Source organism: Fukomys damarensis, unplaced genomic scaffold (assembly GCF_012274545.1).
Source record: "Fukomys damarensis isolate Sample0158 unplaced genomic scaffold, DMR_v1.0_HiC HiC_scaffold_15, whole genome shotgun sequence".
Lineage (NCBI taxonomy): Eukaryota > Metazoa > Chordata > Mammalia > Rodentia > Bathyergidae > Fukomys > Fukomys damarensis.
In genome coordinates, this window is record NW_022900927.1 from 22,816,735 (window position 1) to 22,838,563 (window position 21,829).

A 21,829-nucleotide genomic window follows, 5' to 3' on the forward strand; every position below is an offset into this window, starting at 1 on the left:
TTTTTTTTTTTTTTTTTTTTTTTTTTTTTTTTTTTTTTGGTACCAGGGATTGAACTCTGGTCCTTGCACTTGAGGCAGGCAGCAGAACCAGTGAGCTAAATCCCCGGGCAGCACTTTTTTTTTTTTTAAGCATTATCTTTGTAAATGTTTGAGCTCTTACATTTTACTGATAAGCTAATTTAGAAAGCATCTCAAGATTAAAGTATAACCTGGTTTGCAAAGTTAAGAGTACATGCTTGTAGCTGGGCATGGTGGTGCATGCCTGTAAGCCAGCACTCAGGAGGCTGAGGCAGGAGGATCACTGTGAGTTTGAGACCAGCCTGTACTACATAGCGAGTTCCACGTCAGTCTCAACTACATAGTGAGACCCTGTCTCAAAAAACAAACAAAAAAAAGAGTACATACTTGTTAGCTGGGTATGTTGGTGCATGCCTGTAATCTCAGAACTCTGGGAGGCTAAGGCAGAAAGATTACAAGTTTTAGCTTGGCCTGGGAATTTAGTGAGAAGGTATCTCAAAAACAAAGGCCTGGGATCCCTGATACCAAAAGCAAACAAACAAATAAATGAAGAGCTGGGGATGTAGCTCAGTGTGGTTCAATTACTAGTCCAAGGGAAAAAAAAAAGTATGCTCAACCAAATACTGGGCCAAATAGTGAGCTTCCAGAAAGGTTCAGATAAATTCTTTGTGCTAAGTAAAAGATGTGCAAAGTGCATCCTCCTAACATTATTTCCACCCTTTCCTATATAGAACTACATCCTCACCTACCAATAGCAGAGACTCTCGGAGTTCGCAAGCTGTGCTTTGATAAACCAAGAGGTATATCACAAGTAATTTGTTACTGATTAAAGTTTGTGAATAATTTGTTTTATAAATTAAAAATTTAACTTTCCTGTTTAGAGTACTTTTACCTGTACTTCTCATAAGCTTTCTGATAAAAGAGATTTTTTTTTTAATTCTAAGGCAGAAAGATTACAAGTTTTAGCTTGGCCTGGGAATTTAGTGAGAAGGTATCTCAAAAACAAAGGCCTGGGATCCCTGATACCAAAAGCAAACAAACAAATAAATGAAGAGCTGGGGATGTAGCTCAGTGTGGTTCAATTACTAGTCCAAGGGAAAAAAAAAAGTATGCTCAACCAAATACTGGGCCAAATAGTGAGCTTCCAGAAAGGTTCAGATAAATTCTTTGTGCTAAGTAAAAGATGTGCAAAGTGCATCCTCCTAACATTATTTCCACCCTTTCCTATATAGAACTACATCCTCACCTACCAATAGCAGAGACTCTCGGAGTTCGCAAGCTGTGCTTTGATAAACCAAGAGGTATATCACAAGTAATTTGTTACTGATTAAAGTTTGTGAATAATTTGTTTTATAAATTAAAAATTTAACTTTCCTGTTTAGAGTACTTTTACCTGTACTTCTCATAAGCTTTCTGATAAAAGAGATTTTTTTTTTTTAATTTCAGGAAAACAGTGGACAAAACCATGGATTATACTATCAGGGATATGATGAACATGAATATTACTAATGTATGTCACAGAAGAAAAAGAAAGATTTACAACAGCTGGTTTGGAAAACTAATATGACAGGATATGGTACTTGTTATGGCAAGAGAAGGTAGAATTAACACCAGGCTTTGAGTTTAGGTGACAGCTAATACCAGAATACCTGCTCTGACTTAGTTTATGTATTAAGATTTCATAGGGATACACATTGTATGTCAATTAAAAGCAAAATAATTTAAAAGGGTCACAAGAAAAAAGGATATGATTTGATAAAATGAGTTAAGATTTTTATTTTATTTTTTGGTACTGGGGATTGAAGTCCAGTCCTTGCGCTTGCGAGGCAGGCGGCAGAACCACTGAGCTAAATCCCCGGCCCAAGATTTTTTCTCTACTAGCTAAAAAAATTTTTTTGTACAAAGGCAGCTTTGCTGAAAACTACATTCATTCTGTGGGCCAAGATTAATGTAAGTCAAAAAGAAGGGAAAAAATAGAGGCTAGTTCATAGCTATACTAGGTCAGATTGGCACCTGGGAAAGTTAGTTAAAAAATTCAGTTTTGCCACTTATGTACAGAACTTAGAGATCTGTGGGTTCTCTCTGGATCTCAATTTATTTATCTATAAAACAGGCTCAGCTGAACTAAATGACCTCTAAGGTGTCCCTTTAGATTCTAAAATGCTGTAATTAAGAAACTAATCTTTGGGGCTGGAGATTTAGCTCCGTGGTGCTGCTGCCTGCCTCACCTGTCTTGGAAGTGCAAGGTCCCAAGTTCGATCCCCGGTACAAACAAAAAACTAACCTTTGAAATGTTTATTCACATTTCCTCCTCGGGGCATTCCTGGGACAGAGATGTATGTTCCATTCTAAATGCCCAGATATCCTAGAACCACTTTGTTTAAAAAGTTTCCAAAGATAAGTATTTAGATTTTGTTTTGTGTGTTTTTTGTTTTGTTTTGTTTTGTTTTTTTTGGTACCGGAGATTGAACTCAGGATCTTAGGGAAGTATTTAGATTTTCATCCCTATGCCCAGTACAGAAACTCTACACACAAGGGGCGTGGACTTGTAAGCCCAGAACGACAATAGGTAGTGATGTTCACATCAAACCTAAAAGCTTAGGCTAGGAAGCAAGGCCTTGCATTAAGTAATATTCTTACCTCATCTGTCCCTATCCGATAAAGCCCTTACTTTTCAGCTGAGTTGGTCACATCCATTTTCCCCTTCCTGTCTCTGTTCTGGTCCCTCCATCTAGAAGGGCAAGGAAGGAAGAATAATAAATGTCCATTATTTCTTTCAAGACCACACTCTGTCTTTATATGTTCGTATGTGTGTGTTTGCAGGATTTAACTCTGTAACTAAACTACATTCTCAGTCCTGTCTTTATGTTTTATCAGTATAAATACAGGAATCTCTACAATCTTATACTACCATCACTTATGTTCCCCTGCTTATTCATAGCTATTCACACACTGCACTAAACGCACACTGAATAAATGGTTAACTGTTCTGTAAGAAGAATGGAATCTAATAAGGTAATATTAATGAGTCAGGCCCTTCTAACTTTGTGCCATCCCAAGCTCTTCCTTCCCATCCATTTTCTTGCCTGTGTGCAATCCACTATCTTCAAGCTTAATGTAAGGGTCGATTCTTGTCATGAAAAGATAACACAGTTTGTTCTTTTGGTTTCTTATTTTTTCAGTTCATTTCCATAAAAACATAATATAAAAGGCAATGCCACCATCTTCCCCTCCTGGGGGTGATCCATCAAGACAGTCTGGGCTGCTCCAGTGGTTCATAGCTCATCATGAGATATGTGCAGGGAATGGTCACACAGATCTGCAAATAGTACATAACAATTTGAAGAAAAACACCACTCTCATATATACTCATATATACCACTATCAAAAAAATATCCCCCAAAAGAAAATACCTCAAATCAAATTGACACGTACATCTACCTTTTTTTTCCCCCAAGTCATAGGGGCCACCACCATTTTCAAAGCATATGCAAGAGGCAGGGATTTAGCTCAGTGGTTCTGCCACTTGCTTTGCAAGCACAGGGTCCTGAGTTAGATCCCAGGTATGAAAAAGAAAAAAAAAAAACAAAAAAACATTTGTAGGGCAGGGGTTTAGCTCAGTAGTGGTTCCAATGCCTGCTTCACAAGCATAAGATCCCAAGTTTGATCCCTGGTACCAAAAAACCCCCCAAACAAAACAGTATACAAAGCATACGCATATGACAGAATATCCCTAGTGCTTCTTATCTGTATCTTCTGCCTACAAATTCTGAAAGCTGACAGGAAGCTAATGGAGAGGAACAACCCAAATTGGAAGGAAAGGAAGAGAAATGAAAGCCAACTTGAACTAATTTCAGAGGATCTGGGGAGTGAGAAATGTGCCAGGTTCCAGAAGGCTGTGAGAACAGGAAGTAAAGTTGGAATAGCTCACCTGTTCGCTTACTACAAAGTTTGTCTTTAACGTTGTCAGCCTCTCGAGAAAAGAATTCAATAAGTTCATCCTCGTATTCTTCCACAATGCTTTCACACTGCCAACCCAAGGGAGAGACAGGTGCCACTGAGCAGCAAGAAGAGGCCTTATGCCCCTACCTCCAGAGAGGGTGACAAGGACACTGACTCAGCCCTCTACATGGTCTCGCCAGCAACCTACTCTCCAAAAACCAGCTACCTTTTCTATAGCTTACCGCAAACTTGAGGGTGCCGCTGATATCCGAATCAATTCGGATGCCTTGTAGGTCCAGTTCACTGGATTCTCCATTCCGGCTCACAACACGTACATAGTTCTTACGGTGGGTGGAAGGGTCAATCTGTTCTCCATACTCCTTCATTCGGTCACATATCTCCTCGAGCAGCTCTGTGAGGTGGGCTTCTGAGCGGGCATAAGGTACCTAGAAATGTCCTCAACCTTGGGTCACTCTCTTCTACCTCATGTATTAGTACTTTATGTTCTTATTTGCCCTTCCAAATCTGGTTCAACCAACCTATTCTAAAATGTCCTCTCTAATTAAAAATAGTATGATTTATTTTTATAGTTTCAGAGTGCTTTCAAAGACAGATGCTGGGTGTGGTGGCATATACCTGTAATCCCAGTACTTGGGAGGAATGTGACAAGCCTGAACTACATAGTAAGGACACTGTCTCAAACAAAAAAAACCCACCCAAGAAAAAAGGCAGGAACCATTACCTACAAATTATAGGTAAATGGAGACCGCTGGTTAGCTCTAATCAATACTCATTTTCCCTTGCTATTTATTTTTTTAATATACAGGGGGTTGAACCCAGGTCCTTGCACATGCTAGGCAAATGTTCTACCACTGAGTTACATACTCATTCCTTTTTAGATAGGGTCTCACTAAGTTGCCCAGGCAGGCCTCAAATTTGAGATCTTTCCTTCTCAGCCTCCCAAGTAGACAGGATTGCAGGTATACGCCACTATGCCTGAGCAAGACCTTTTATTCTTTTTTGAATGAGTCTGTATGCGTACCACAGTGCCAGAGTGGAACATGAGTCATGGATTAGGGCTGTGGAGAAGAGGGGTGATCAAGGGCTCCTGTCTGCTAATGATTTCTATAGCAGAAACAGAGTATTAGGGTTTGGAGCACATGGTTGGCTGAGGCAGAAGGATCACTGTGAGTTTGAGGCCAGCTTGGGCTACACAGTGAGTCAAAGGCAAGCCTGCACTACATAGCAAAATCCTATTAAAAAAAAAAAAAAAGTTTGGAACTGGGAAGCGTGCACATAGCATATAAGCTTCCAGACTTTTCCAATTGAGACAGAGCCAAATCTTTTAGATCTCTCTCAGGTTCTGTTTGCTTCATTTCTGTAAAATCAAAGTCCTTCTTAATTGAGTTCTTGTTCAAAGCCAGAGTGAGTTACTTGGGGGAACAATAAGTTACCTCTACCACTGACTGGCTGCCATCTGGATTGATCCGGAAAGATCCCATCTGAATGGTCTTCTTGGGATCCACCTGGGCAATTTCCCACTCTAGTTCATCCACTAGAGCCCTGCAAGCTGGTGCAAGGAGAGAGAATTGAGGGGTGGAAGTGGAGGGCAGAAGGATAGGATCAATCCAGGCATTTCCATTCATTTTTCTCCCACACCTTGGATCTCCCTCGCCTTTGCATCCTCCCTTCTCTTTGTTCCTTTACCTCCACAATGTAGATCCTGGCTCCTTCGCGCCCAGACAGTTCCCAGGAGGGCCCCCAGAAGCAGGGCCAGCCAACCCCAGCTTTTCATGTTTAGCGTAATGGGGTCGCTCCACCTGAGATTATGTGGGAATAAAACAGGTCTGATGAGTGGACTCAATTTTTCTTTAACCCCCTCCTGCCCCTCCTACTCCTCATCCTGCAGGCTTTCAAAGGCCTCGGTGTAATTCTGACTCTACTTTTCAGGGCCCCTCTGTGTCAGCTCTTGCGGGTCTCGATTTCCTGAACGATGGATGGGAAAGCGAGCTTAGGACTGGGAACTCTGTTCCAGGAACGACTACGTGGACAGGTGAGGCCCTGGATGTTGGCACTTTAGCACTGGAAACTCAGAGGGTTCAGAAGGCTATGTGGCAGCTACAGGACGGAGGCTGGCAGTGCTACCAAGACGGCAGGTCCAGGAGGGCTACCAGGAGCCTTCAGTCAGGCCAGGAGGCCGGCAAGGGGGCCTCTCAAGACTCCGGCCTACCTGGGCTCTGCACACAAGATTGCTGCATCCCCACCTCCAACCTGTTTGCGGTTGCCTGCGAACACCAGCCCTCTTTCCGAGGCTCCACCATTGCTTTCGCTTGGTCCGTCCCACCACCTCGGCGCCCCGCGCGGTCCAGCCAGTCGCGCCTGCCTCCCACCTCTGCTCGCTCGCAGGACCTTTGCCGGGGCCCAGGCGCGCGAAGACGGCCGGACTCTCACTTTGGCCTCGGTGGCTCTCAAGCCTAGAACCTGGCTGTGGGGGAAGCAAGGCAGTCTGGGCTTCTCCGGAGCAGAACACTTCGGCAGTTTTCAGACTCCAGATGCCCCGACTGGAAGCCACCTAACCCGGCTCTCAACACCGCAAGGTAAAGCTCGATTTGCGGCCGTACGAACCCCTCCGCAGACTGACCCCGAACCCGCCCCTCCAAGCTCTCGCGCGATCAGGCAGCGAGGACTCCCCGGCAGTTCGCCGGACCCAGACCTGCGTGGCGAACAGATCCACGTGACCAGCAGGCCTCCATCTACTAGTAGCCTCAAGCAAAAGCAGAGGCCATGTGTGGTCTGTGGGGACGACCAGGGACGCATGTGCAACAGTCTAAGAACCTTCAAAAATAAAGGTGAGCTGCTAGCCAGACGGGAATTTTCTATACACGAGAAACTACATCCCCCAGGAAGCAGCGCGGCCCCAGAATGATCCTGAGAGTAGCTACAAGTCTAAAGATAAAGCGGGATTTGTAGTTTCTCCCCTTAGGTAATTAGTGGGGAAACCATACCACAGATCCTCAATAACTTTAGTGTACTAGAAAACTATCGCAAAGACCTAACATTGTCCAGGAAAAACATAATCAAATAACTTGGTCCAAAATTTTGGTCTCTACTACTTTACATTTTAGGTAGGGATCTGAACCTGACTTAATTTTTCCATTGTTAGGTGAAGCCATCACAAGAGGAGAGCAGACCACAAGGCTGGTCATACTAGTTCTCTAATGACAAAGACAGACAGTAATATTGTTTTTATTTTATAAAACGTGGTTTAAAACAAAAGTTAAAAAAATAAAACTTGAGACAGAATGAATGGAAGACAGATACTTCTCAGCTGCCAAATGAATGAAGCCAGAAGCTAAATTTTCTCCAGGACCCATAGGTTTTTGGGTTTTGTTTTCTTGTTTTGATTGAGGCAGGGTCTCACTATAAAATGTAGGCTGGCCTTGAACTCACTATGTAGTTCAGGTTGGCTTTGAACTTGTTGCAGTCCTGATCCTCCTGCCTCAGCCTCCCAAATGCTAGAATTACCAAAGTCCCTTTTGGTGATAGTGCTGGCAACACTGGTTTGCTTGGGCCACCTAGACTATATGCTGGCCCCTCCTGTTATCCCTTAAACAGTTAAGAGACTTAAGCTAAGTGTGGATCTCATGTTGTAGCTTGTCACTGTGTAAGACTTTAGTCCCTAGCCAGCTAGAAACGAGTTTTTTTGGTTTTGTTTTTGTTTTTTTTTTTTTGGCACCGGGGCTCAAACTCGAGTCCTTTCACTTTCGAGGCAGGCAGCACATCCACTGATCTAAATTCCCAACCCTAGGAATGAGTTTTAATTCTAGGAGGTTCTTTGCCTGGATATTAATTAAGAACACTAATTACTTTTCATCTTGGTCAATTCTAGACTCTTTCTGGACCACTGTTTTGCAAAGGATAAAGAAGGAATCTGGCTCCTAGAACCTTTGCAACAATTTAGCTGCATTCCAGTTCTATGAATAGCACCATCTGCAGACCCTGAGCAGGTCCAATTCTTGAAGTGGACAGGCTAAAGCCAACTTGGGAAACTATCTCCCAGTTCTGGGACCACAGACACTGACAGGAGAGGGCAAGTCAGAGCGCCAGCACTGAGGAGAAGACAGCTGCATCTGTCAGAGACAAAAGAACACAACTCTTAAGGTGAAGGGGGGGGGAGCACTTAAGATGGGGGGGTCAAGACAGGGTCTCACTATGTAGTTGATCCATTTTTTTTTTTTTTTTTTTTGGTACCAGGGATCGAGCTCAGGACCTTGCACTTGTGAGGCAGGCAGTGGAACCACTGGGATAAATCCCCGACCCTTATCTCACTATGTAGTTGAGACTGACCTGGAACTCACTATGTAGCCCAGGCTGGTCTCAAACTCACAGTGATCCTCCTGCCTCAGCCTCCCAAGTCCTGGGATTACAAATGTGTACCACCACACCTGGCTATTTTTTTTTTTTTTTTTTTGGTATCAGAGATCAAACTCAGGACCTTGTGCTTTTGAGGCAAGTGGCAGCACCAGTGAGCTAAATCCCCAGCCCTCTTTTTGTTTTTTTTGAGACAGGGTCTCATTATGTAGTTCAGGCTGGCTTTGAACTCACTATATAGTCCAGGCTAGCTTTGAATTCATGGCAATCCTCCTGCCTTAGCCTCCCAAGTACTGGGACTACAGGCATGAACCACCGCACCCTGCCAGGATATCTCTTATGAAGGAAAAATGCAAGATAAAAATATATGGGCCTTCTCCAAACATTTTAGAATTAAACAAGAGGAAATTATGGATCCATAAAGTCTATTTCACTGTTAGGAGAATTATGTGCTTTGTAAAGTGTTTAAGTGCTTCACAAAAATAAGCTAGGAGCAGCATTATTATTTGTGTGGTGTTTATAATCGCTATACATTCAAAATCTATCCAGTCCAGTTTCCATTGTCCCATCCCAGGCCTTACTCTTTGGGCTTGTCTGGCTTTCAGGCTCAGGCACCTTCCAGTCCATTTTACGTCCTTTCTCGTAAAGAGCTTTAAGCACCTTGTGGAAGGACTCTGGCTCAGTACCATTCTTGCTTAACTCCAGATACTTTCGGTAGAGCTGAAGGGCCGTGCGGGCATCCTCAATACTGTCATGGGTCTCCCCTTGAATCTTCAGGTCTAGGGTAAGCAGAGATGTAATAGTTTGCAACCTAAGATAGGAAGGTAGAACATGTCCCACCACTCCTACCCTGACTGCCAGAAAACAATTAAAAAAAAAAAAAAAGCATGTTTTTAAGGGAAAGAGTCAAACTCCTTTGCTAATGCACAAGCTAATTGTTATCATTAACTCAGGGCCCATCCTATTTCTCTTTGGTCCTCTAACATGTTTCAAACATTTTTAAAAAATTATTTTATTTTACTTACTTATTTTTGGTACCAGGGATTGAACTTAGGATCTTGTGCTTGCAAGGCAGGCAGTAGAACCATTGAGCCAAATCCCTGGCCCTCAAACACTTTTTTTTTTAAAGACAGGGTCTCACTATTTTTCCGAGGCTGACCTTGAACTTGTAATCCTGCCTCAGCCTCCCAAGTAGTTGGGATTAATGGTGCATACTATCAAATATAGCTAATATTTCCTACTCTTAATCATTACCAGACACCTAAAAGGCAGGCCAACTCACCCAGAAAGTACCAAGCAAGGAATCGCAAGGAAATCATTCGTTTTCGGGGCATGTGAAACAGGTAGACAGTGTCAAGGACTTGGTCCTTGGGCACCTGGCAGGAATAAAAGGGTGGGGACTTAGACAGGGAATGCATAATTTCCCATTTCAAAAAATACTATGTATACCTTGATGGGCCCACCCTCAAAAGTGACTCTTAAAAGAGCCTAGCCCGAACCATGAGGTTGATGACCCGGAAGTCCTTCTGTAGGCCATGACCCACAAACTTGACTCCTATGTCAATGAGAAAACGAAGCTTTAAGTAGGTAGATTTAAGGGTTGTGAGGTGCTTGGAGGAAATTTTGGCATCAAGGTCTCCTGGTTTTATCCCCGAGTATTGAGTCAAGTAATCCACCACCTAGAAATATAGAAAAGGATGGGATGTGAGCTGCTGTCTCCTCCTACCACTCCTCCCTGGATTCTCAAGCGGTGAACATAAGCACAGAGTTTAACTCAATGGTACCTCCATCTCCTAATACCTGCTCCTGGGTAGAGATGTAGTCATCAATGAAGGGGATACCCTCATTGGGTCCCTGGCCCCGAACACAGGTGATCCTTGCTACTGACATCTGGCTTGGTTTAATGGTAGACTTAGTGCCATCACTGCGTAACTCTGCTTCTTCCTATGTGACAAGAGTTAATCAGAGACATGCTTACAACTCCTAACATCCTCAGAGTGCTGCTGCAGTGTCCTATCCTTTGCTTCTTGGTTACCTCATTAAGAGTGACAAATTCAGCATCAAGGCCAACCAGGTCCCCAACCTGTGGCATCTCGCTCAGCATCAGTGGAATAAAGGTAGTATGTGTTTTCCGCTGCTTCCGTGCCAGTGAGGCTTCAGCCAACAACACACTAGCCTCAATAGGATTCTTGACTGCAAGGGAGAATGCAGAAGAGAGGGCCAGGGATTGGGAAGTAACTAGAGGGGAGGAGCCAGGATGGCCGATCAGACTCTGCGTCTACTCTGTGATCCCTCAATAATCAAAGTAAAGTATATTATGGGCTGGGGATTTGGCTCAGTGGTTCTGCTGCCTGCCTTGCAAGTACAAGGACCCAAGTTCAATCCCCAGTATCAAAAAAAAAAAAAAAAAAGGCGTATTAGTAAATGATCAAATCTGCTTAATAGAACAGGTAGGCAGACCAGATCAAATCAGAAAATTATTGAGATATGCCAAGAAAACCTAGAGCTGTGACAGAAAAGAAATAAGATATTCACTTTGGACCTTAGCTTAGAAAATCCAGAAAAATAAGGTTACATCAAAATTATGGTTTAAAGATACCAAAGAGAGACTTAATAAAGAGCTCATCTCCAAAAGATGAGATCTTCACTGGAGGCTAAGAATTGGTGGACTCAAAAATCACAATTTAAAACCATTTTGATCAAATGTTTCCTCTCACCCCTTCCCTACTCCACCCTCAAGATTTCCAGCTTCTAAATTTAAAGTCTAATAAGCAGAAATCTCTTTAGTATTCCTAGAGAGATTAGTACCAATTACCAGTCCTAAGTACTAACAAATATTTGTCAGATCTCCTCCTAAACCCTAATTTAAACTGCCCCCACCCTTAAGCCTGCCTTGTACCACTTACTATTCAGGTTGTATCTGGCACTGAGATTCCTCTTCACATAGTAAAGGATAGCAGGTACTTTCCAATTCATGTCAAACTGCACTGCCTCATGCTAGAGAAAAGCAAGGGGCTAGGTGTGTAGTTCAGTGGTAGAGTGCTTGCCTAGCATACATAAGGACCTGGGTTCAATCCCTAGCAATGCTAAGAAAAAGAAAAAGCACCCACAGCCTATTTATGTATGTCCCTTTTCCCATTCCCCAAGTCAGACTGAGGCCAGGACTCAGGTGCTGTTTTTAACTCTGCTACCATCTTTTATTCCAGAAAATCCCTCCCTCTTGAATATGCCTGGCATTCTATAGGGCCCTGAGGATGAAGACACTAGCAAAGATGGGTGTAAAAAGGGGAATAAAACATCGCAACTCACTTTATCAATAGGTTCAATAAGGAAGTCATTGAAGAGATACCACTGCTGGTGAGTGACGCCCTGTGGAAATACAGAAAGGCTGCTGCCAAAGTAATGGCTGAACCACTCTGTCAGGGACTCGAGGACAGAGCCCGAGACTCCACTGTGGCCATTCCCAAGAGTACCGCTGCCCTGTAAGACCTCACTCACCTCCTTGCGCTGGTGGTAGGTCTCTCCAACTTTGATGTGAGCCACCAGGCTGCCCCCTGTGCGCGAGTCCAGGATGTGCACCACAGTAGCCATCAGGTCATACACACAGACACCATGCTCCTCCTCTGCCCTGGCGGGGCCCCACTGTGAGGGGGGGTACCCAGGCTGCTAAGCTATGTTTAAGGATTGGGGAGGATGGGAAGTGGGGATAAAGGGCAGGGAGTTGGGGGTGTAGGAGATGGGGAACCAGGGTAGGCTATCACCATTCCTAGCCCATATCCCTGACTCCCAGAACTGAAGAAAATCACTAGAAAAACCCCACAATTGGTAAATACTAAGTCCTTATTCTCTTCCTTAAAGTTCCACCTCCCCCCTGCTCTGCTTCACCACCTGCCACACCTTCTGTCCCTTATCCCCTCTCTTCCCCAGTTTTCAACAACATGCACCTCATCCCCATCAGTCCAATTGCAAACATCCAGCCCTTTGTTCTTGGTCATCTTCATCCGAATAGAAAAAGGAAGCCAGACATTTTTCAACTCCTCAATGGAGGAACACAACAGCAAACCTTCTGGACTCCTTAGTTCCTTCCTGTTGGAACAGACAAATTACAAATGTGCTCAAAAGACCTGGCCAGAAACAAGGTGAGCCACTGAGTAATTCAATCCTTTGACAGCACTCAAGATAGTACCTACCGATCAACCAAAGCAAATTCTTTATTCTTAGCGATTTCCCCACCATATTTCTTTACTGCCATCTTGAAGGCAACCTGATCACAAAGGAAAAAAAAAATCTGATTCTTCAAAAACATAATCCTATATGGAAGTCAGAAGGAAGAGAAAAATAAAAAGTACTGCAGCTAGCACTCTGGGAGGCTGAGACAGGAGAACTACAAGTCTGAGTCCAGCTCACTTAGGGACTTAGTGAGTAAATAAAAAATAAAGAAGGGCTGGGAATGTAGCTCAGTGCTAAGGTCTTGGATTCAATCTCTAGCACAAAGAAAAGAAAAGAAAAAAAATAAGTAGGTCAATCAGTCCTATAATCCCAGCACTTGGGAGGCAGAAGAACTGCTATGAGTTCAAAGTCAGCCTGGGCTATGTAGTGAGTTTAAGGCCATTCTGAACTACATCGTAAGACCCTGTGTCAAAAAAACAAAAACACCTAAAATCCCTGTTTGCAATCCTAGTTCTTACCTCAGCTTGAATTCTCCAGAAATCTGCCTCTTTTGAACTGTTTACCTCACAATTAATGACAAGAATATCTGGGAGATGGCGGATGTTGCGGGTCTGAATCTGAGAAGACAAAAAAACGGGATGGAGTCTACATGGAAAGAAACCTAGACAGGAACAGTAAGAACGGTAATAGTTTAAGGTCTGTGCCTCAAACTGGGGTTTCTCCTACTCCTCACACATCCTTGCTGACTGAGCCACAGCCAGGTCCCTAATATGATGGAGTCTGGTCCAGGGCCACACCACTCACCGTGGGCTGGTACTTCTCACAGTTGTCACACCAGGCCTGAGTATTCTGCTCCAGGCAAATGCTTCGCTTTAGAACCTGAGCAAAGTCACAGTTCTTCCCGGTCTTATCTAAGAGGAAACTAGGGTACTTCATTCCAGGCTCTCCCTTCTACCACAGTTAGCCCCCCAACACCCCTCCCTGCTGGTACAGGACATCTCTGGAGTCTTCCCAACCCAGCTTTCAGGGTATACCACGGTTGCTACCCTCAGGGTAGGAGAGTGTAAAAAGTAGGGTGGATGAAGCTCGCACGGTCTCGCTGCCACAGCGGCAGAGGCTGCAGTTCTCCATCTCACAGCTGAACAGCTGCCCAATGACAGAGTCCCCCGAAGAACAAAAGCTGCTAAGAATGGGAAGGGTGATATATGCACACTCAGAGAGTTAAAAGACTCTTTAAGGCCCTGAGGGGCCTATCACAGTGGCTTTAACTGTTCCTGTCCAATCCTGTACCTGCCTCCAGCACCTCGGTAAGCCTGGGGTACTTCCAGCTCCTGCATATCCTGATGCAGCTGTGTGAGAATGAAGCGATTCCACCTCTGAATGAGTCTGGCCAGATTGCCCTTGCCTGAAGCCTCATCTGAGTCAGCCAGGATCAGGCCAAGGGCTGAGGCCTCAGGAATGGTACGGAATGCCCGAAGAAAGTTACTGCCCTGGAAAGGGTATATGGATGGAAAGGGTTATCTTCTCTTTTGTAGATGTTTACATAGCAATGTCCCTGCTTACTGTCCCTCTTCCTTTCTCTTCCATTTAAGTGTCCTAGGTCTCCAGGAACTGACCTGGCAAGGGTCACCACGAGAGAGGTCCAACATATGGAAGAGGAAGCCCAGTTCACATGCCAGGCAGAACTCTTTCTGGCAAAGGTGGTTCTGGATTAGACAGCGAACAGGCTCCAGGAAATAGAGCACCTGGAAAGAACAGGAGAACTGGTGCAGGAAATTAAGAGAAGAGAGATGGTGAGGTTATGTGAGCGGTACAGAATATGAAGGATTCCACTGAAGCAGTGGAACTCAGAGACCTGAAGGTGTGGGGACAATAAGGAATGGCGGATGAGGCCAAGGTACAGAGGGCTTGGTTAAAGAAACCTGGAGAGAAGTCCAGGGATGTAGCTCAGTGGCACAGTGCTTGCCTGGCAAGTGAGAGGCTGAGTTTGAGTCCCAGTACAAAAAAAAAACCTGGAAAGAAGCTGGGCATGGTGGTGCACACCTGAAATCCCAGCAGTTGGGAAGCTAAGGCAGGATGATCACTCAGGCTACATAATGAGTTCAAGGCCATCCTTAACCACATAGCAATACTCTGTCTCAAAACAAAACCAAAAAAATGGAAACCTGGAAAAGAGCAAAATAGGGGCTGAGGAGCAAGGGGGAAGAAAGAAAGTAGGCACGTTCCTGTCATAAGAAGTCCCAGCCCTTACCTGGATCATGCAGTTACAGTAGGCATTGGGGATATGGGGCTCTAATCCAGCAAACAGGGTCTTATTATAGTGTTTGAAGTCAAAGTCCTCCAGCCCAAGCTTAGAATACTTGATGGTTACCTGAAATAGAAACAGACTGAGCAAGATGAAGATACAGCCTTACAGTCCCCCAAATGTTCCCAGGATTCAACGCCTTCCTTACAACTCTCCTGGGTCCACAGTGGTAGGTGGAGGCTGCTTTTGTGTGTGTGCTTGTGCTAATTATCAAGCCCAGGGCCTCATTCATGCTACATAGACATTCTATCCCTGAGCTACACGCGTAGTCCAGGTGAAGGCTTCTTGACTGAGATCTTAAATTCTTTTTTTTTTTGTTTTCTTTTCCTGGTACTGGGAATTGAACTCAGGACCTTGTGCTTGGCAGGTAGGCACAGCACCACTGACTTATATCCCCTGCTCCTTCAGTTCTTTCTTATACAAAGTCCTTCCCAGGGCACCTTTCCCCACTTCCCACAGGCTCCCTGCCTTGGGTGTCCCCCTGCACCTTGCGGTATTTCTTAGAGACCATGTGGAGGTGTGGCTCCTCTTCCCGCCCTATTGGTGACTCAGTGACCTGGCTGAAGCTGTCGAATTCATTGTCCAACTCCTTTAGTCGGTAAGGAATCTAGGGTTAAAAAAAAAAAAAAAAGAGGGCCAGGGATTTAGCTCAGTAGTTCCACTGCCTACCTTGCAAGCACAGGACCCAAGTTTGATTCCCGGTAACGAAAAAAAAAAAAAAAAAACAACTCTGTTGTATGTCTTTTCCTTTTTTTTTTTTTTTTTGAGGCAGGGTCTCACTATGTAGTTGAGACTGACCTGGAACTCACTATGTAACCCAGGCTGGTCTTGAACTCACAGTGATCCTCCTGCCTCAGCCTCCCGAGTACTGGGATTACAGGTGTGCACCACCACACCCAGCCTTTTTGGTTTTTTTGAGACAGGGTCTTTCTATATAGTTAAGGCTGGCCTCAAACTTGCAGTGATCCTCCTGCTTCAGCCTCCCAAGTGCTGGGATTACAAGGGTGCGCCACCATGTCCAGCTTGTTGTATGTTAACTGTCTTTGGCTTCCCCTTTTATCCTGACATTGAAAATGTCACCACGTCCTAATCTTTCTGTTTTCACAGTGTTCTCACCATCTCCTGCTTCCTTTTTATTTCTGCTGCCATCTCTCTGCTCCGTTACAGATGGACAGCTGTGATGAGTTCCACACTGTCTTCCTATATTCACTTTGTCCAGCTACCAAAAGAACCATCCCAGAATGCTGCTTTCAGTGCACGACTTCTTCCACTATACTCAAAGCTTCCTTATCCTTGTCTTTTCTAAACTTTAATTCTTTTTTTTTTTTGATGGATTGAACTCAGGACCTTGCCCTTGCGAGGCAGGCAGTGGAACCACTGGGCTAAATCCTGGGCCCCTAACCTTTAATGTCTTGCTACTTCCCATTACCCCTTCCATTAAGTCTATTGGTACATTTAAAGCAAACAATACAGTTACATTTATCCTTGGGATCTTGTACATTTACATGATATATCTTGGTTCTTATTTTTTTACTTCCCATTATTAACTGTTGCTCCAGCCAGATTGGCTTTCTCTTTATAAGTGCTTTTGCATTTATTTCTCTTATTAACTTTAATGATACTGTTCTCTCAGCTTGACTCTTCTCCTCCATTACCATTTACTTACCTATAATCCCCCGTTTCCAGCTCAATATGTGTTTCTTTTATTATGCTGTTCCTGACCACTCTATCCCAGGGAACATTTCCCCTCCAAACACCTCTGGTACTGAATGCTTGTAATATTCCTTTGATGTATTTTTTGTTTTGTTTTCTGATAGAGGATCTTGCTATGTAGCCCAGGCTGGCCTTGAATGTACCAGATCCTCCTGCCTCAGCCTCCCAAGTGCTAGAATTGTAGGCATCAACAGTCAGGTATATATAATTTCTGATACGGATAATGTCTTGCCTTTAACCAGATACTAAACTTCCTAAGAGCTAGGACCCCATCTTCCATGTTTCTGAATCCTCCCTAACCCTAAGCATAGTTCCTTCAATTTTGCAGGCTCCCAAAAGCCCTATCAACTGTCTAAAAACAAAAGACTAGAAAAGGAAAAGGAGAAACACCAGTGGGATAGAGTAGGGACAAAACCCTTCCCCTCTGAACACACCTGATTGCGAAGCCTGGTGCGGGGGTTGGGCGCATAGCCAATGAAGCCCACTTTCTTCATGGTGCGCAGTATCTCTGCATCCACAGGTGGTGCTCGCCTATAATCCAGTACAGTTCTAGGGCTTCCACCTTTCCACTCCCCAACCCCCAAGAGTAAAGAAAAAAAGAAAAGAAAAAGTACTGATGGCAGACAACAAGAAAGTGGTAGAATAATAAGGCTGGCAGAAAATTCTGATATCTTGGCCCTTTTCCCCCCCTCCCTCCTTTATATCTAGAGGTGAGGTACAACCTGGGAGCTGGGGCGGAGTTGGCAGCAGGCCAATCAGAAAGAAGCGTGTCCGTGGTGAGTGGAACAGGGATGAGGGAAAGAGGTAGCAGGTCTTGGTTCCAGTCCAAAGGAGGCAGTGAGTCCACCAGACAAGGCAAAGCAAATTCAGTCTCACGGGAGTAGGGGTTGAAGGAAGGCTCCGGGGAATCAGTCCAGAGGTGCACACAGCCCTCAGAATCCCCAAAAGCCAGGGCCTGCTTGCTGGTGGACACATCAAATGTCATTAGCAGAGGTCCCACGGGATTCACATGAAAGATATCTGCTGGGTTGGCCAGGCCTGTGGGCTCACAAAACTGGCATTGCCCTAGGAGGGAGGAAGAGGCCCACTGAGCCCTAGAAAGGGAAAGGGAGACATCCTTTTATCCCTTTTCTATTCTCTTCTGATATCAAGGCAAGATGTACCCTAAATCCATGCCATCTGATGCCTTCCCATAAAGCAAAGGATGGTTTGCTAACCAGCAAAAGCAATTCTCAAGTTAGTTTGCCTATTTCATCTTTATTTTTTCCGACATTCTTAACACCCAAGGAGAAAATAAAACAGCTCATCTCTAATCAAGCCTAAGTGAAATACTGGGGGTTACCTTTTTTCCCTAAAAGAGGTATCTGCAGATTATTCCTTCTGATTCCTAGTTCCCCTTTGCTCATTGACTTCTCCTAGCCAACTTTCGTTGGGGGGGTAGCAGGGATTGAACTCAGGATTTCGTGCTTGTGAGGCAGACACAGTGCCACTGAGCTAAATCCCTGACCCAGTCCCACCCATCTTATAACCCTTTGTACCTGACTGGGAGATGATAGCAAGACGAGAAGTATATGTAGGGATGAAGCGTAGGAAGGCAGGATCCACATGAACCTGAAGTGGTGTGATGGCTCGCATCATTCGCAAGTCATATACCTTGAGGAATCGGTCACAGGCCAGGCCAGTGAGGCGACTGGAGAAGCCACAGGCAGCCAGCAGGTTGCCATGCACATCAAAATCTGACAGACTCCCTGAGAAGGCATCAAATTCATGCTCTGCCTTGAAACTACGGAGGTCGCGCAGGGAAACCTAAAGAAGGGATAACTCTGTTATCTGCCAACTCTGTTGTTAGAGTTCTGCCACCTACCTACCTAGCTCTGTGAAGTCCCTACCTTAGGAACTAAGGCTCTAGGATAGGGACAGTTAGAGAAAGGAAAAGGCAAAAAAGAGAAGCCAAGGGCTGGGGATTTAACTCAGTGGTTCTGGCACCTGCTTAGCAAGTATAAGGACCCGAGTTCCATCCCCGGTACAAAGAGAGAGAGAGAGAGAGAGAGAGAGAGAGAGAACTTTTTTTAGAGAGAGAGAGAGAGAGAGAGAGAGAGAGAGAGAAGCCAAGATCTGCAAGGGACCACCAAAGGAACTCACCCTTTTTCCTTCTAGGTACCTCGTTACAGAAAACATCAGGATACAAGATACTTTCATAGTATAACATAACTGAGTACAAAGTAAATTTATTCCTCTCATCTCTCTTTTCCAATCCAACTAGGAAAAGCACATCTCAGGTGTCTAGTGAAACAGGGGTTGTGGTAGGAAAAGAAATGGAATTTGGCCACCTTGCCAGATGTGTGGCCACAGAAGAAGAAGCGATTTGTCTGTCTCATGATGGTGACTCCAGGTATTTCGACTGCATACTGGAGAGGGAAGGAGGAGAGACCAGTGATAAAAACGACTTTAGGAATAGAAAGGTCATCCCCAACCTCAAGCACATTTCCAGCCCAAACATACTCCTTCCCCTAATGCGTTCAGGCCCTGCAGGGGTCTTTCTTGGGTCCAATCCAGGCTTATACCTTTTGAGTCTCCTGGACAGTGTTCAGATCAATCTCTAATATGTGGTTCTGTAGGCCACCCACAAGTAGTGTGCTGCTGTCAGTCAGCAGGAGACTGTGCATATCCTCACCCTCATCCAGCCTATGAGAAAGAGTAAACGCTAACAGGCCAGGTCTCAGCAGCTGCCAATCCCTTCAGCCTTCCCATACTATGAGTTTCCCTCTTGCCTGGTGCAGAACTGAAAAGCTACTTACAAGTAATCAAATATAATGAGTCCCCCACGAGCCATATACTTGAGGTTGTTCTTTGTGAGAAAAAGGACACCATTCTCCAGGCTCTGGATCTGGCGAATATCATCACTGCCGTTGACCTGAAAGGATGAGTAGCGCTCTAAGGCTGGGCCAAAAAATGAAGTGGCATGGCCCTGCAAGAGACAAAGATAATGGAGACATCCTGAGTGGAGGAGTAAGGCCATTTCAGACATGGGATTGAAATCTGCTAGCTTGTCTTCTCTTTCACCTGACCTTCCTGGCTAGGATCAACTAAGCATATGGCTAAGGACCAGTCTTACTGACAAAGACAGAAACAGTGTCCCACATGAGTGGATTAAAAAATATGCTTTTTTTCCCCATTCTGGTTCTGAGGATCAAACTCAGGATATTTTGCTTGCCAGGCAAGCATGATGCCAGAGCTACATCGCCAGCTCTTACAATTTTTTTTTTTTTTTTTTTTTTTGTACCAGGGATTAAACTTGGGACCTTGTGCTTTTGAGGCAGGCAGCAGAACCACGGAGCTAAATCCCCAGCCCTATAAAATACTCTTATAAACTCTACCTCACTTTATCCTCACAATGATCTGCTGAATAGGTTATAGCTCAGCTGTTAGAGATGTATCCAGAAGGCCAGAGACATGGTTCGATCCTCCACTGGGCAGCTGGCTTTTTTTTTTTTTTTCTCTTCAGTACTGGGGATTAAACCCAGAGCTTTAATGCATGCTAGGCAAATGCTCTACAACTGAGCTATACCCTCTAGCTCCTCCTTTATTAATTTTGAGACAGGGTCTTGCTAATTTGCTCAAACTAGTGTCTAATTTGATTTTTTTTTGGGGGGGGGGCTTGTTTTTTGGTACCAGGGAGCAAACTCTGCACTTGTGAGGCAGGTGGCAGAACCACTGTACTAAATTCCCAGTCCACTAGTGTCTAATTTGAGATCCTCTTGCCTCAGCCTCTCAGGTACTTGGGATTACAGGCAAGCACCACCACACCTCACTGTATTGTTTCCTGGCACTGAGATTTAAAACCAGAACCCCATATGTGTTCTACTATGCTCAGCTCAGCTGGCTTTCTTATGGTCCACAGTCAAGTCTTTTTATTTTGGTTTTGCTATGTAGTTCAGGCTGGCCTGGAACTCACTGCAATCCTCCTGCCTCAGCCTTCCAAGTGATAGGATTACATATGCCACCACACCATGCAGTCCAGTTAAGTCTTAATCCCTACCATCCATGTAGGAAATGAGTAATGTGGATCACAAGCTGGAATGGAAAATACATTTTGTTTTGTTTTTTGGTATTGGGGATCAAACTCAGGACCTGGCGCTTGTGAAGCAGACGGCAGAAACACTGAGCTAAATCTCTGATCCAAGAATATGAAATTCATTTTGACCTTGCCTTCTGTGATGTTCATGCCTAGTTTCTCTTCTGATTTAGTTCACATCTTTTCCTTGTGTGCTCCCCTGCTTTTCACCACTCTTGAAACATGGCTGTTCTCAACCCACCATTTTCTCATTCTACTTGTCTTCCCAGGTAATCTTATCCACCCTTAAAGTTTTAATTATCCATTCTGAAGCTAATGAACCCTTATTTGTACCATTTATGCAGCCAAATACTTATTAAACATCTCTTTTGCCAGGTGTGGTGGTACATGCCTGTAATCTTGTCATTCTGGGAGGCGGAAGCAAGAGTAGCCTAGGCAATTTAACAACTTAGTGAGACCCATGTGAAAATAAAAATAAATGAATAAAAAAAGCCTTGGGTTCAATCTGCAGTAGCAAAAAAATCTCCACAGTATCCCATGAGAATCTCAAACTCATTATATCAGAAATTTCCCATTTGTATTCTCATTTCTTTTTATTCTTTATGATATGATGATATGAACTACTAAATCGACCAAGTCATTTGGCAGCCAAGTCCTGTTTATATTACTACAAAATATTTCCGAATCCTGCTTTTGTTGGTTGGTTTTTTGAGGCAGGGTCTCCCTTTGTAGTTCAGGTTGGCCTTGAACTCACTGTGATTCTCCTTCCTCAGCCTCCAGAGTGCTTGGATTACAATGTGCCACCACACTCAGCTTTTCTATCTTTCTTGTTCACCCATCTCTAAAGAGCTTCCTACAGGCCTTTACCTTATTTTGTGCACTATAACAATAGCCTGCAAATTCTGAGTCCTGTCCCTTCCTCCTTAACACTCTATACTGCTTCCTCCGTGGTACATCTAGATGCCAACTATACTTTGTCATTCAGGTCAAAACCCTTCAGTGGCCTCAAGGACCAGGTACAGGCACAGGTTCCTTTAACAAAGTATATGAAGTCCTCCAGAATATTCTTTCCCCAGGTATCTTTCTAGTGCCTTTCCCCGCTTCTAAAAAGTTGAGATGGCAGGCATTGTAGCTCACATCTGCAATCCCGGCACTTGGGAGGCTGAGGCCGAAGGATCACTGTGAGTGGGAGGCCAGCCTAGGATACACAGTGAGACCCTGTCTCAAAAAAAAAA

General features: G+C 44.4%; 3 protein-coding genes across 5 annotated transcripts in view; 1 reads left to right on the forward strand and 2 right to left on the reverse strand.

The window, feature by feature from the left end:
* Positions 1 to 1,925: 1,925 nt before the first annotated feature.
* On the reverse strand, positions 1,926 to 6,606 carry Cnpy2 (canopy FGF signaling regulator 2). 3 transcript variants are annotated; one of them, XM_033763706.1, is made up of 6 exons: positions 6,191 to 6,475; positions 5,668 to 5,780; positions 5,415 to 5,530; positions 4,203 to 4,406; positions 3,950 to 4,046; positions 1,926 to 3,337 (listed from the first exon to the last, which is right to left on the reverse strand). In XM_033763706.1, the coding sequence occupies exons 2-6, from the start codon at positions 5,753 to 5,755 to the stop codon at positions 3,294 to 3,296; spliced, it is 549 nt and encodes a 182-aa protein (XP_033619597.1). In that variant the 5' UTR covers positions 5,756 to 5,780; positions 6,191 to 6,475; the 3' UTR covers positions 1,926 to 3,293. The 3 variants fall into 3 exon arrangements, with proteins under 3 accessions (XP_033619597.1, XP_019066276.1, XP_019066275.1); XM_019210731.2 differs by having other exon boundaries at positions 1,927 to 3,337; positions 6,412 to 6,606; XM_019210730.2 differs by having other exon boundaries at positions 1,927 to 3,337; positions 6,351 to 6,606.
* LOC104876657 lies at positions 5,954 to 8,216 on the forward strand. The gene is made up of 3 exons (XM_033763491.1): positions 5,954 to 6,013; positions 6,209 to 6,809; positions 7,850 to 8,216. Exons 1-3 carry the CDS (start codon positions 5,954 to 5,956, stop codon positions 7,900 to 7,902), a joined length of 714 nt encoding a protein of 237 aa, XP_033619382.1. The 3' UTR covers positions 7,903 to 8,216.
* A 372-nt stretch (positions 8,217 to 8,588) lies between these two features.
* Pan2 (poly(A) specific ribonuclease subunit PAN2) overlaps positions 8,589 to 21,829 on the reverse strand; it is a 16,566-nt gene continuing 3,325 nt past the window's right edge. The window contains 24 exon segments of the mRNA XM_033763704.1: positions 8,589 to 9,110; positions 9,614 to 9,707; positions 9,831 to 10,010; positions 10,132 to 10,275; positions 10,367 to 10,524; positions 11,238 to 11,328; positions 11,641 to 11,700; positions 11,830 to 11,982; positions 11,985 to 12,002; positions 12,276 to 12,417; positions 12,522 to 12,595; positions 13,020 to 13,118; positions 13,306 to 13,412; positions 13,548 to 13,684; positions 13,792 to 13,991; positions 14,118 to 14,246; positions 14,753 to 14,872; positions 15,294 to 15,413; positions 16,954 to 17,050; positions 17,242 to 17,584; positions 18,058 to 18,325; positions 18,850 to 18,927; positions 19,084 to 19,204; positions 19,318 to 19,487. Of these exon segments, the coding sequence (XP_033619595.1) occupies positions 8,866 to 9,110; positions 9,614 to 9,707; positions 9,831 to 10,010; positions 10,132 to 10,275; positions 10,367 to 10,524; positions 11,238 to 11,328; positions 11,641 to 11,700; positions 11,830 to 11,982; positions 11,985 to 12,002; positions 12,276 to 12,417; positions 12,522 to 12,595; positions 13,020 to 13,118; positions 13,306 to 13,412; positions 13,548 to 13,684; positions 13,792 to 13,991; positions 14,118 to 14,246; positions 14,753 to 14,872; positions 15,294 to 15,413; positions 16,954 to 17,050; positions 17,242 to 17,584; positions 18,058 to 18,325; positions 18,850 to 18,927; positions 19,084 to 19,204; positions 19,318 to 19,487 (3,348 nt within the window). The 3' untranslated portion in view covers positions 8,589 to 8,865.

Bases quoted from the DNA above. Each gene is read 5' to 3' on its own strand.
- Cnpy2 (XM_033763706.1), bottom strand. From the start codon at position 5,755: ATGAAAAGCTGGGGTTGGCTGGCCCTGCTTCTGGGGGCCCTCCTGGGA. The intron at 4,407-5,414 runs GTAACTTATTGT...GGACATTTCTAG, and splicing joins GCAGCCAGTCAGTGGTAGAG to GTACCTTATGCCCGCTCAGA. The intron at 3,338-3,949 runs GTGAGCTATTCC...TACTATTTGCAG, and splicing joins ACTTTGTAGTAAGCGAACAG to ATCTGTGTGACCATTCCCTG.
- LOC104876657 (XM_033763491.1), top strand. From the start codon at position 5,954: ATGGATGGGAAAGCGAGCTTAGGACTGGGAACTCTGTTCCAGGAACGA. The intron at 6,014-6,208 runs GTGAGGCCCTGG...TCTGCACACAAG, and splicing joins AGGAACGACTACGTGGACAG to ATTGCTGCATCCCCACCTCC. The intron at 6,810-7,849 runs GTGAGCTGCTAG...GGTCAATTCTAG, and splicing joins AAGAACCTTCAAAAATAAAG to ACTCTTTCTGGACCACTGTT.